The sequence below is a fragment of the Hemiscyllium ocellatum genome, chromosome 23 (assembly GCF_020745735.1).
Source record: "Hemiscyllium ocellatum isolate sHemOce1 chromosome 23, sHemOce1.pat.X.cur, whole genome shotgun sequence".
Lineage (NCBI taxonomy): Eukaryota > Metazoa > Chordata > Chondrichthyes > Orectolobiformes > Hemiscylliidae > Hemiscyllium > Hemiscyllium ocellatum.
In genome coordinates this window covers 51,453,807-51,468,880 of record NC_083423.1, presented here as the reverse complement: position 1 = coordinate 51,468,880, position 15,074 = coordinate 51,453,807, and the positions used below count along the sequence as shown (strand labels likewise).

At 41.4% G+C, this 15,074-nt stretch overlaps 1 protein-coding gene across 1 annotated transcript in view; it reads left to right on the top strand.

Moving 5' to 3' along the window:
* The window catches only part of abcc9 (ATP-binding cassette, sub-family C (CFTR/MRP), member 9), a 196,065-nt gene that overhangs the window by 18,718 nt on the left and 162,273 nt on the right, over window positions 1-15,074 (top strand). The window contains exon 2 of the mRNA XM_060843242.1: window positions 2,192-2,333. Within this exon, the coding sequence (XP_060699225.1) occupies window positions 2,192-2,333 (142 nt within the window). The remainder of the gene's footprint in view (window positions 1-2,191; window positions 2,334-15,074) is intronic.

Here is a 15,074-nt window from a genome sequence, read left to right as displayed (position 1 = left end):
GCTGTCTGTTTAAAATAATTGAGCCTGTGTATTAAAGAAATAGTGATTTTTCCTCTTATTTATTTTCATTTGAAATGTCTAAATCAGGAGCAGGAGTAGATCGTTCTGTCCTTTCAGTCTGCATCACCATTCATTTGTGATCATGGCTGATCTTCTATCTCAATGCCATATTCTTGCTTACTTCCTATACCCCTTGATGCTTTTAAAATCTAAAAAAACAACCCGTATGTTGAATATCCAAAGGTTTAGCCTCCACTGCCTTCTGTGATAGAGACTTCAACAGGATCATTACCCTTCGAGTGAAGAAATGGTTCCTTATCTCTGTCCTCACTGTTCTATCAGAGTCTGCTTCTCTTGGTTTTACACTCCCCAGCCAGGGGAAACATCTTCCTTGCATTGTCTGTTAGTATTTTATACATTTCAATCAGCTCCCTACTCGCCCCTAAACTCAAGTGAATAGAACCCAGTTGAATTAATCTCTCCTCCTAGTACAGTCCTTCCATCTCTGGTGTCAGCCTAGTGAAGTTCTGCTGCTCTCCCTCTATGGTATATCCTTTCTTAGGTAGAGAGACCAAAATTGCATGCAATACTCAAGTTGTCATCTCATCAAGGCCTGTATAACTGAAGAAAAGAATCCCGACTTCTGAACTCAAATCCTCTGACAATGAAGACCAATATCCCATTTGTCTTTCTAATTGCTGCACCTGCCTGTCTACTTTCATTGACTGGTGTACATGGACACCCAGATCCCTCGGTAAATATGCATTTCCCAATATGTCACCATTTAAATAATACCACACCTTTCCGTTATAACATTAAAGTGTACAACTTTACATTTAACACACATTTAAATGCATCTGCCATGCGTTTGCCCACTCACTCAATTTGTCTAAATCAGCTTGAAGCTTCTTTACATTCAACAGTCGCACCCAGTTTGTCTTGTCAGAAAACTAGGAAATGTTGCATTTGGTTCCCTCATCCAGGACATTTATATATAACATGTCGCTAAGAAAAAAAGTCATTTATTCCATTCTCTGCTGCCTGTCTGTCAATCAATGGCCTACTGCTGCACCTATTTTCTATGTTTCTCAAGCCATACCAAAAATATATTAAATTCATTTCTTGAGCTATCACTTTGCCCACTAACCTCTTACGAAGGACCTTTTCAAAACCTTTCTGAAAATCCAAATACATCACGTCCACTGGTTCTCCCTTGTCTATTCATTGACAAGTTGCATCCGAAAAATACTGCAGAGATTTGTTGTGTACAATTTGCCTTTCATTAACCCAAACTTGGGTTTGGCCAAACCCCATTAATTAATCCCAAATAGCTTTTAAACACATAATTTATAATGGACTCTAGCATTTGCCCCACTACCAATGTTGGGCTAATTGGTCTGAAATTCTCTGTTTTCTCTACTTTCCTTTTTAAATTGTGGAGTTACATTTGCCCCATCCAACCTGTAGGAACTATTCTGCAGAATTTTGGAAGATGAGCACCAAAACGTTTGATATTTCCAAAGCCATTTTCTTTACTCATGAGGAAAGTAGATTATTAGACCCTGGTGATTTGTCAGTCTTTAACTCCATAATTTCCTCAGTACCATTTCTACTTCAATTCTGTCCTCCCATTTCTGTTTTCATTTCTGTTGTTGATAAACTTTTGTTTTGTCTCATTGTTAAAACAAAGACTGCAACATTGTGCACTTATATTTCAGTAAAAGATCACTTCAGTAAACATCTTTTTTCAGAAATTATGATATATCCGGCCACACTTCTGTTGGGAATCTGATTTGACCAATATTAACATCAACTGGACATTTCCCCAAAACAATTGGGGTCACTAGATTATAACAGTGTACTCTATAATCATGGACCAAAGCAAAAGCATGTTTAAGCCAATATATGTCGTGTGCAGTTTAGAGTTGATGGCAATAATTTTGATTCTGGGCACAAGAGTAAAGTGAGTGATATTGGATACCACCCATGAGTACATTCTCTCAATTTTTATGTTGAAATCGATGTGATTGAAAATGAGAGATTAACAATGACAGGCTGATCTGATATTGCTTGCTTTGTACAATCACCCAAAATCAAAATTGCTTTTTAAAGCATATTTCAATATGTTTTCTTCAGATTTATGTTCTGTTTTCATCTATTTTCTAAAACCGAATTGCATTTTCAATTTCAGGTTGGGGAAGCCAAAGTTCAAAGGTTCAGATCCACCATAACACATGGTTGCACTTCCCTGGACACAGTTTACGATGGATTCTCACATTCATTCTCCTCTTTGTCCTTGTGTGTGAAATTGCAGAGGGAATGGTTTCAGATCGGTATGGTTTCAATTTATTACACATTTAAGATCTAAACGGAATGTTGTAAGTGTGACAATAAGATTAAAATACATGGAGCCACTGTTTTGACGACATTAATGCCTTAGAATCAGTGAAAAGAAATGCTAATCTCTTTGCTCACATGAGAGAGAGAGAGAGTTGACATGGGAGTAAAAATGATAGAATGTCAATTGAAAGTGTCTGTACAGATTCACCTCTATAGATTGAATCTGTCTTGAGAAAAAATAATGAAGTAGATAAATGTATGTAGGTAACCAGAGGTAAATAGTAACTGACAAATTTTATTTTTCAGTGAGCATGATTGACATACTCAATGGAATGTACAGCATGGTAGATCAGGAGATGAAAGGAAAATAGAATCCAGAGGACATGAGTGCAGGTTGTTTGACCCTGATCTTCCACAAGGGTCATTTGACAAGGAGCAGTACATGTGCAGGCATAGGTTCACCATGGAAACTGTGGGCAATAACCTTGTTTCTATGCCAACCTACAGAGACAGCCATCTATTTGCAATTCAGAAACAGCAATAGAAAATGTTTGTCCTCCTCTTTAAATATTTCAATGACCACCTCTTCTCCTACCTCCTACATGTGATCTTTGCAGCTATGTGTCACTGTAGGTAACCTCTCATCTTTTCAGCAACTTTTCATTGCTTTTTATGATGGACAGCCACTCATCTAGTCATCTCCCCCATGTTCCATCTCCAATTACTGCCCTCTCTCTTTCATAGTATCCTGAAAACACTTCTCATGGACTGTGCCCTTGTCCCTTCCCCCTGTTTCAAACCATCATCTTTCTTTCTCCTTCCTGTTGATGACCGCTGTCTAAAATGGCACTGTCACATGTCTCAGGATAAGCATTAAGGTTGAGTTTAGCTTCGAAACCTAAGCTGTATTTACATCTGAACTGTAGCAATTTTATGAAGTGATACTGGTTTTCCCACTAACGGTTTTCTCACTAACAGTGAAGATGTCTTGTGGCACAATGGGTAATGTCCCTGTCTTTAACCCAGAAGGTCTGAGTTTAAGGCTAACCCAGGACTTAAAGGCCGAGAAAGGTATTCAAAGTTTGTGAGAAGATTTGTAGCTCAGGTGCTCGTTGTTGTGGTTCTGTTCGCCGAGCTGGGAATTTGTGTTGCAGATGTTTCGTCCCCCGTCTAGGTGACCTGCTCAGTGCTTGGGAGCTTCCTGTAAAGCGCTTCTGTGATCTTTCCTCCGGCATTTGTAGTGGTTTGAAAGGTATGTTCATAACGTGATAAAACAAAGTGATTATAAACTTATTCCAAGAAAATTATTCCAAGAGTGGCAGTCAGTAGTGAGGAGAGATTCCTGTCAACCACATGATGGGAAGAAATGATAAGGACTCACAGTGGTTCAGTGGTTAGCACTACTGCCTCACGTCGCCAGGGATCTGGGTTCAATTCCATCCTCTGGTGACTGTCTGAGTGGAATGTGCACATTCTCCATGCCTGCGTGGGTTTCCTGAGTGCTCTGATTTCCTCCCACAGTCTAAAGATGTGCAGGTTAGGTGAATTGGCTATGCTAAATTGCTCATTGTCCAGGGTTATGTGGGCTAGGTGAATTAGCCATGGAAAATGCAGGCTTACAAAGATGGTGTTGGGTCTGGGTGGGATGATCTTTGAGGGTTGATGTGGACTCGATGAGCCAAATGGCCTCTTTCTACACTGTAGAGATTCTATAAGCAAAGTGGAGCTCTAGGCTACAACTTGCATGTTGCTCCGATAACTCAGATTCCCAAAGTGTGATGTAACACTACACCATCCCACATTTAGTGTAAACATTGGAACAGGATGAGGCCATTCAGTCCATTCATGCCTGCCTTGCCATTCAATATGTTCACGGTTGATCAATCACATTAATGCCTTTTAACCACCCCATCCCCATAGCCCTGCATATAGTTGGTGATCAGACATCTATCAATCTTTACCTTAAACATAGGCAAAGACTGAGCTTCCACAGTGTGGTAGAGAATTCTAAAAGCTCACAACGCTCAGAGTAAAAGGAATTCTTCTCATCGTGGATTGAACTGGCATCCCCATTATTTTTAAACTGTAACTCCTGGGTCGAGACTCCCAAAAAAGCAGATATGTCTTGCTTTGTCCATCCTTTAAGTATTTTGCAAATTTCAATGAGATCACCTCATTTCTTTTCATAGGGCAGTCTCACCATCCTGGGAACAAACCTGATGGGCTTTTGCTGCACTCGCCTATGGTAATAATAACTTTCCTAAGATGAGAAATCCAAATCTGCACACACTGCTCCAGATGTGGTGTAACTATCGAACCAAGATTTCACTACCCCTGTACTCAAATCCCCTTGCAGTAAGGGTGAAAATTCTGTTAACCCTCCAAGTAACGTGCTGCACCCGCATGATAACCTTCAGTGCTTTTTGACAAAATCCTATCATACATCTCTGCTTTCCAACCTCTTAGCATTTCAGAAATACCCTCTATACCTGCTTCCCCTAAGGAAGAGGATAGCATCACATTTTTCCACATTACGTTCTCAGGAGAACGTTGCACGGACAGCCAAGTCTCTGGTATTGAGATTGGCTCTAATGCAAGAAGGGGTTTGTCGGCTTCCAAGAGATCAATTGTGTTAGGGGATTCTGTAGTCCGAGGTACAGACAGATGTTTTCTTGGCCAGCAGAGAAAAAGCAGAATGGTGTGTTGTTTCCCTGTGCCAGGATCAAGGTTGTTGCAGAGGGTGCAGAATATTCTCACCTGGGAGAGGGGCCAGCAAGAGGTCATTGTCCACATTAGAACTAGCAATATAGGAAGGGAAAAGGTTGAGATTCTGAAGGGAGATTACAGAGAGTTGTTGTGGTTCTGTTTGCTGAGCTGGGAGTTTTTGTTGCAAATGTTTTGTCCCCTTTCTAGGTGACATTTTCAGTGCTTGGGAGCCTCCTGTGAAGCGCTTCTGTGCTGATTCCTCCGGCATTTATACTGGTTTGAATCTGCCGCTTCCGGTTGTCAGTTGCTGTCCGCTGCAGTGGTTGGTATATAGGGTCTAGGTCGATGTGTCTGTTGATAGAATTCGTGGATGAGTGCCATGCTTCTAGGAATTCCCTGGCTGTTCTCTGTTTGGCCTGCCCTAAAGTAGTGGTGTTGTCCCAATCGAATTCATGTTGTTTGTCATCTGAGTATGGCTACTACGAGCGTCGGAGGCTGAGGGGTGACTCTCAGAGGGAAATTGAGAAACAAACTTGTAAGGAGATCTCAGCTATCTGTAAGAATAATAGGGTAGTAATGGTAGGGGATTTTAACTTTCCAAATATAGACTGGGACTGTCATAGTTTTAAAGGTTTAGATGGAGAGGAATTTCTTAAGTGCTTACAAGACAATTTTCTGATTCAGTATGTGGATGTACCTACTAGAGAAGGTGCAAAACTTGACCTACTCTTGGGAAATAAGGCAGGGCAGGTGACTGAGGGGTCAGTAGGGGAGCACTTTGGGGCCAGTGACCATAATTCTATTCATTTTAAAATAGTGATGCAAAAGGATAGACCAGATCTAAAAGTTGAAGTTCTAAATTGGAGAAAGGCCAATTTTGACGGTATTAGACAAGAACTTTCAAAAGCTGATTGGAGGCAGATGTTCGCAGGTAAAGGGACAGCTGGAAGATGGGAAGCCTTCAAAAATGAGATAACGAGAATCCAGAGACAGTATATTCCTGTCAGGGTGAAAGGAAAGGCTGGTAGGTATAGGGAGTGCTGGATGACTAAACACATTGAGGGTTTGGTTCAGAAAAAGAAGGAAGCATATGTCAGGTACAGACAGGATAGATCGAGTGAATCCTTAGAGTACAAAGGAATAGGAGTATACTTAAGAGGGAAATCAGGAGGGCAAAACGTGGACATGAGATAGCTTTGGCAAATAGAATTAAGAAGAAACCAAAGGTTTTTTACAAATATATTAAGGACAAAAGGGTAAATAGGGAGAGAATATGGCCCCTCAAAGATCAGCAAGGCCGTCTTTGTGTGGAGCCACAGAAAATGGGGGAGATACTAAATGAATATTTTGCATCAGTATTTACTGTGGAAAAGGATATGGAAGATATAGACTGTAGGGAAATAGATGGTGACATCTTGCAAAATGTCCAGATTACAGAGGAGGAAGTGCTGGATGTCTTGAAGTGGGTAAAGGTGGATAAATTCCCAGGACCTGATCAGGTGTACCCGAGAACGCTGTGGGAAGCTAGAGAAGTGATTGCTGGGCCTCTTGCTGAGATATTTGTATCATTGATAGTCTCAGGTGAAGTGCCAGCAGACTGGAGGTTGGCAAATATGGTGCCACTGTTTAAGAAGGGCAGTAAAGACAAGCCAGGGAACTATAGACTGGTGAGCCTGAGCTCGGTGACGGGCAAGTTGTTGGAGGGAATCCTGAGGGACAGGATGTACATGTATTTGGAAAGGCAAGGACTGATCAGGGATAGTCAACATGGCTTTGTGCGTGGGAAATCATGTCTCACAAACGTGATTGAGTTTTTTGAAGAAGTAACAAAGAGAATTGATTAGGGCGGAGCTTAATGGTAAGGTCCTAGGGAGTGTTGCTGAACAAAGAGACCTTGGAGTGCAGGTTCATAACTCCTTGAAACTGGGGTCGCAGGTAGATTGGATAGTGAAGAAAGCATTTGGTATGCTTTCCTTTATTGGTCAGAGTATTGAGTATAGGAGTTGGGAGGTCATGTTGTGGCTGTGCAGGACATTGGTTAGGCCACTGTTAGAATATTGCGTGCAATTCTGGTCTCCTTCCTATTGGAAAGATGTTGTGAAACTTGAAAGAGTTCAGAAAAGATTTACAAGGATATTGCCAGGGTTGGAGGATTTGAGCTATAGGGAGAGGCTGAAAGGCTGGGGGTGACCCTATAGAGGTTTACAAAATACAATTTTTAAAAAAATTACAACATTGAATACTAAAATAAAATAAAGAACTTCGGATGCTTGAGATCTGAAACTAACAAACACGGAAAATGCTGGAGAAACTCAGCGTGTCTGCAGAGAAACAGTGTTAACAATTCCGGTCCAGTGACAAAAATCGAACGTTCTGAGGAATGGCCACTGGATTCGAAACATTGCTATTGTTTCCCCATCAGACCTGCTGAGATTCTGCAGCGATTTCTGTTTTTGTCTGTTTACATTTTACTAAGTTATTGATGGGATTTAGAGGCATCGATCAATAACTGGAGCTTGCATTGATCATTGAGGCTAATTGGAGTAGTCCAAATAATGTCTCACCATGCATGTGCATAATTAACTGCACAACGTATAACCAATTGTAAGGCAGTGTTCAATACATTTGGAATCCAGATATAGTTCATTGCATTCCGTTTAATGTTAAATGAATAATGGACATAATGCTTGGATCTGCGGTCTTAAAATTCATAACTGTGAAGTGCAGTGTGTGAACTTTTAACAGGGCACCAGTTAAAGTAAACAAAAAAAAGACAGAGTCTGCAAGAGGATTTTGTTCATTGCGAGAGCTTTACTTCCTTGATTACTGAATGGTGGGAGATGTTTGTTAAGCAACCCCACACTGTACCACCCTCCACATTATGACTTCTGTTCTGGTTTAAATATACCTTGCACAGAACTCAGAGGTCTGTGCAGGAATAACTAATGTTAGTGAAAATCCTTTGTCTGTGTTGTGTGTGCTTAAGAGATGTTCCATGAAAACTGGTGCATGTGGCTAAATAGCCCTGCCTTATGTCAGTGACTAGTTAGGTCAGAGTCATAGAGGGTTACAACATGGAAACAGGCCCTTTGGCCCAACTTGTCCATGCTGCCTAATTTTCACAACTAATGAAGCCAACTTTGTATCCAGTTGACCAGTTCTCCCTGGATTCCATGAGATTTAACCTTACCCAACAATCCACCATGCAGTAAGGGCGACACGGTGGCACAGTGGTTAGCACTGCTGCCTCACAGCGCCAGGGACCTGGGTTCAATTCCCGCCTCAGGCGACTGACTGTGTGGAGTTTGCACGTTCTCCCCGTGTCTGCGTGGGTTTCCTCCGGGTGCTCCGGTTTCCTCCCACAGTCCAAAGATGTGTGGGTCAGGTGAATTGGCCATGCTAAATTGCCCGTAGTGTTAGGTAAGGGGTATATGTAGGGGTATGGGTGGGTTGCGCTTCGGCGGGTCGGTGTGGACTTGTTGGGCCGAAGGGCCTGTTTCCACACTGTAAGTAATCTAATAGTACCTTGTCAAAGGCCTTGCTAAAGTCCATGTAGACAATGAGTACTGCATTGCCCTCATCTACTTTCTTGGTCACCCCTACAAAAAAGGGTGGCATGGTGGCTCAGCGGTTAGCACTGTTGCCTCACAGCAACAGGGATCCGGGTTCGATCCCAGCTTCGGGCAACTGTATGTGTGGAGTCTGCACAGTGTGCGAGTTTTCTCCGGGTGCTCCAGTTTTCTCTCACAATCCAAAGATGTGCAGGTTAGGTGAATTGGCCATGCTAAATTGCCCATAGTGTTCAGGGATGTGTAGGTTAGTTGCATTAGTCAGGAGTAAATATCGGATAATAGGGTAGGGGAATGGGTCAAGGTGGGCTACTCTTCGAAGTGTTAGTGTGGACCTGTTGGCCGAAGGGCCTGTTTCCACACTGTACTATTCTATCCAAAAATGAAATCAAACAATGTGAAACATAATTTCCCATCCACAAAGCTGCCCTGACTATCCCAAATGAATCCTTGACTCTCCAAACGTCCGTAGATCCTGTCTCTCAGAATCCACTCTAACAACTAACCCATCACAGATGTCAGGCACACAAGTCTGTAGTTCTCAGGCATTTCCCTGCAGCCTTTCTTATATAACAGAACACTAGCCACTCTCCAATCTTTGGGCACTTCTCCCGTGGTTCTCAATGATACATAATGATTTCCATTGGATATTGCATCTTCAGGGCAAAGTATTTCTGACCATAAAACTTCTGTCTTAGGGAATCGAGAGCATCTCTGTGAACAGAATATTAGTATTTCTTGAACAGTTACTTGGCAGGTGTACACTGCTGGCAATACATTAGAAGCTTATTTAATGAGTCATGGTTCTGGGATAAATTGTGATGTCAGTTTTATGTGGCACTGTAGCAGTAGCCAAGGGCAATTGGAAAATTGTTTTAAAAAGCACTTGAATTTCACCATCAATTCAGAACACAAATCCAAGCACGCTTGCAAGACATTTTAAAATCACTTTAAAGTAACAGCAGTGACAAATGATAACATAATCAGTCAGATATCAAGCAGTTGCACACTGAGCATAACTTATTCCTTTGGAAATGAAATATCTCTGTACCATGTTTTCTTTTGTGGGTGCACAGAAAACATGCTGCACTATGCTTAGTGTTTCTCACTAAACACTTCAAACAGTTACAACATCCCAGTACATTTGGTTATCAACATCCTTCATGAATTTGTCAAGATGAGTGATACCAGAAAGAAAGGGCTTACATTCAGAACATAGTATTTTTAGCAAGGTCTAGATGCGTTGTGTGTTTTAGCTCATTTGTTTTCAGCAAAAGTTAATGAGTATGAATGAATAAATGACCATTGTAAAGTCCATTTTTATCTTATTGAACTGTGGACTAAATGTGGGAAAAAAAACTACTGCTTTAAACCAAGGGAACGGGATAAGAAGATGTTTGTAGTTTTTAAAGCAAATGACAGGAGCTTATTATCAGTATATATACAGTTGCTTTATTGGAGCAATAAGGGAGAATACCTGACAGATTAGTATTGCCTGTGTGTATTCAGGGCAATTCTTCCCACAGACTTTTAATTGACTTTTCAACTGGTACCAATTGTTGTGGGCTCAGGAGAGCTCAGTAAAGTAGCCTGATTGGTTCCTGGGCAGGTGATTATAGCCGTGTATATGGACAATGCATTCAGCAAAGAAAAAGCATCTCCCTTCTTCTCTCTTCGGTGTGTGGTGAAATAGAAAAAAAATCCCAGGTGGCCACCTCTTCTCCTGACCTTTCCTGGTGAACTCCTGTCTCTGCAAATCCCACACAAAAAGAAAAGAGGGGAAGTCTTCAACAAGTGAGTGGAAAGCTAAGGATCAGTGTACCATAACCTCATGTCGTCAGCAACGAGTCTGAAGTAATTGAAAAGAACTGTGAAGGCTGGTCCAGTTCTGTACTTCTCTGATTTTTTTTTGTTCTTTCTCCACATACAATAATTGTATCTCTACGTGTATGAGAATGTAAAATGGTGCACCGTTTCAGTTCTGGGGAAAAGGCATGAGGTTGTCACTGGGTAACAGAACCAGAGGAGGTATGGCGAGTTGACTGTCCTCCTCCTACACCATAACAATTCTGTGATTCTGTATTATGTTAGCAATTCATGTTTCTTATTCGCCATTTGATTGAAAACAACTTAAACGCAAAAAGTAGTTACTTACCTAATGAGAAAAAAAGCCCATTGTGCATTGCTTTTAACTTATATTAGATGGCAATGTAGATTTGGGAAATTTACTGGTTTCAGTAGATATTCATGTCTGGGAATAATGGAGCTTGATTTATAGTGCATTACCCCAAAGAGTTATGGCACCAGATAATTTCAATAATAACTTGACATCACCCTTAATCTCCAAGCTGCAATTTTGAGGTTCTTTCTTTGTTCTGAATTTGTCACCAGAGGAAATGGTTTCCATTTATGTTCTCAGATAAAACATTTAATCATCTTAAACACCACAAGTCGATCAATATTAATTTTTCTACACTTGAGGGAAAACAGTCTGGTATAAGTAATCTGACCACATGAGTTATCTTGTTATGCATGGCATTAGTGTGACTGAATTAGAATTAGGTTTTGTTGTTACGTGTACTCAAACACAGAGGTACAGGAGTACAATGAAAAGGTTTGCAAAGGTAGTTCCAAAGGTACCTAGATACAAAATCTTGGGTACAAAGTGGAGTAATAAATATAGTTAAAAGTACATGTTGCAGTCCTTCGTAAGTACTTAGCCACTCTCCACAAGGGTTCAATCCTCTCTGTCCCGATCTCCCTACGCTTGACACCGCCACAGATGCCGGGAGATATCAGGCTGCCTGCCCTCGTCACAGATGTCAACGGACCTTCATGGTTGCCAGTCTGGGCTCAATCTCCCCTGTGCTGTGCTTGCACTCTCGCTCCCCTCCCACCCCCCAGCTGTCTCTCTGTCCCCTGCCCTGGCTGGATCTCTCCACAGAAGGTAAGTAGATTAAAGTAAGGAAGAAAATGTTGTGAAGGAAGAAAAAAAGTTAAATAAAAGCAGAAGGAGCAGATGAGCTCCGGGCAGGAGCACTGCTACTCTGCCGCCATCTTAGATATGTTCTATATACAGTACTGGTAACCATGTTTAAAGAAAGATGTTAACACATTGATTCTAGGATTCCCTTGGAAGAAGTTCAAAGAAGATTTATTTGAATAATATCTGGAATAAGCAGATACTCGGACTTTATAAGGTTGAGGGAGGTTCAGATTGAAGCTTACAGAATACTGAATGGCCTGGACAGAGTGGATGATGGGACCATGTATCTATTGGCAGAAGGGATGATGACCTGGGGTCACAGCCTTAGAGTAAAGGGAAGACCCTTTAGAATGGAGATAAGGAGAAATGTCTTTCACCAGAGAGTGGGGAATCTGTGGAATTCATTGCCATTGAAGGCTGTGGAGGCCGAGTCATTTAAGACAGAGATAGGTAAGTTCTTGATTGCCAAAGGGATCAAAGGTTGTGGGGAGAAAGTGGAAAAATGGGGTTGAGAAATCTATCAGCCATGATTGAATGGCAGAGCAGACGCAATGGGCCGAATGGCCTAATTTCTGCTCCAATGGTCTTATGGCCTTATTTCCTTATGTGAAAAGGATGGACAGGCTATGCCTATAACCTCCAGAGTTTGGAAGAATCAGAGGTGACTTCATTGAAACATAAGATCATGAAGAGTCTTAACCAGGTGTACGTTGACAGGATGTTTCTCCTGTGGGAAAATCTGAACTGGGGGCACAGTTTGAAAACTTAGGGCACCCCTTTAAGAGAGAGATGAGGAAACATGTTTCTTTCTGTAAGAGGATTGTGAGCCTTTAGAATTCCCTTCCTCAAAAGGCAGTGAGCGCGGAGTCTTTAAATATTTTAAGGCAGAGTCCTGTGGATTCTTGATGACTGAGAGCATGGAAGATTGTCAGGGATATGAAGGAACGTAGAGTTGAGATTAAAAACAAATCAGCCATGAAGGGCCAAGTGGCCTTCAGTTGTCATATTTTCATAACCATTATTACACTGGTATCCTTTTGTTCAACGTTTAGCAGAAAATCTAGGTTAGGAACTATCGTAAAACAATGTTCTATACTAGAAAGTGTGAAATTGCCAAAAGGAAACCTCATTATTGAAATAAATTATGACAAGATCTCAATCCCTTCATCTTTGTAGATCAAATAGTCAGTGCATGTAGGTGATGCGATCTGTCTTAGTACAGGATGTTCAGTTCTGCTGCGCCTTCTCTCTTGACCCAGTGACCACATCATGTTAATAGGTTGAAGATATCTAATTGCAAAAGGCATACATATTATGCTTGTAAAATGGATGGATTAAAATCTTAAGAATACAATCTTATTATAGAATGGGTTTGCAATACTTACCTTTCATCATTTAAGCTTAACCAAATACTGGCCCACTTCACTACACAAATGTTCCTGAAAGAGAGTCACTAAACACTTTGTAGGTTTTGTTTTCGAAGCAGGGTGAACTACAGTATCATTGTCAAAAGGTGAGACCTGTTGCCAAAGGTTTTCGTTTTGCTCCCAATCAGGATGAGTGTGAGAATGCTGAATGTCAAACACTTGCTACAATTTATACAAAGGCAGGAAGATCCCTGAGTCATAGATTTGAAGTAAAGATTTATATGCCACTTTAATTGATTCCTGCGCATCTACTAAATGTGTTTGTTGTAATGTTCTGCAGTAACAAAGGCTGCAAAATTAGGTTTTCATAGAGCCAATGTTGCAAAGGTGGCAGAAGCTGAAAATGTCATCTGGACCTTTTCTGAACAGATCCTTCAGTCCAACCAGTCCAGGCCGACCATAATCCCCAAGCTAGGGTAGTCCCACCTGCCTGCTCCTGGCCCATATCCTTCCAAACCTTTCCAATTCATGCCTTACTCAAATGTCTTTCAAATGCTGGAACCGTACCCGCATACACCACTTCCTCAGCAAGTTCATTCCACTTACAAACCACCCTCTGTGTAAAAATGTTATTCCTCGTGCCTTTTCAAAATCTCTCTCCTCTCACCTTAAAAATGTGACCCCTACTCTTGAAATCCCCCATCCTAGGGAAAAGACACCTACCATTAACTCCCCCTCATAAACTTCTGTAAGGTTGCCTGTCAACCTCCTTAACTCCAACAGGGACATGATGTATGCCCTAGAAACCTTGAAGGAGAAAGTTTCCTTTCAGCAATAGGGAGATTTGATAAAGTCTCTCTCCTGACGAATAACAAGACTTGGATATGGAGCCTGGGCGGATAGAGGGGAAAGCAGTGTGCAGAGGAAAGAGGAGTGCGGCTGTTGAGTGTTCTTATTAGAAAGTGAGATTGAACTAGAGGGTGCTTCTACCACCAGCTCAATCAGGAACAGTATCTAAGGTTGTTGCATATGTTAGTGGTTCTGCACGAGGTATTGTTAATCTGCATTAAACTCCTACTGACCAAGAGTCTTTGTATGAGAAGAAGCAATCCAGCATGAGGTTCTGATGGAGATGGATATGTCATCTCTAACTCCTGCTCCTTGTGCCTAACCAGTCAACCTTCTTGCTATCAAGCAATAAACAATAACTTGCTGCGTAAGAGAAGAGCTTCTTCTTGTGAGGATTCATTAGTAGTCTCTGCTAATAGATGGGCCCTTAGATTCAGCATTGACAATTAAATTGTATTTTCTTTACAATGCCTCACCAGGTAAAATTGAACTTTTTAAACTGATTTTAAGAGTAGGAAGGAGGATTAATGAAAGCACACTTCCCCAGTGGTGATCAGTGATGGGATTGTTACATAAATGTCTCAAGGCAACAGCAGAGAAAAGTCCATTTAACCAAGGAGAATGAACTTTCTCAAGACAAGTACGTTTATCACTTTAAGACCATTACTATTTTAAGAAAGCTGAAATAGTCAGTCAGCAGCTGAGAACACAAAAACAACTGAGCAGTCAGCAGCCCTGGTGGGAGCAACATCAAGGAAAGAGCAGTACCTTCAACAGAAAGCCTCGATGTTAGAGCTGGTAAGGGCTCTGTGAGCTAGGGAGAACATAGAAAGAAGTTTTACTGTGAGGCTAGAGAGTCCACACAAGGGTTTGTTGATTCTGGAATGAAGCTCTGTGAATGAAGTTACAAATCTTTAAAAGCAAGCAAGAACAGTGCAGAGGATCAAGCTGGGAATGACAGGAATGTAAAAGAGCACTTACCTTTAAAAAACTGGTGCTGCCACCATTGTGAACAATAGTCCTTCTAAATTTGACTGAGCGGTTCCATGTGGGGTGATACGAAATTGATATTTTGCTTCTCTCTCCAGTTTCAAACATGACGTGTATCTCTCTTTGCCAGCCGATGACAGTTCATTTTGGCATCCTGTGCTTCTTATTTCCTCCTTGTTTATTTTGACTTACCTCTTCTACATCACACCTGGTTCACTCTTCTTCTCCAATTCCCATCTCCTCCTTCAGACAATCCTTACAGCATGG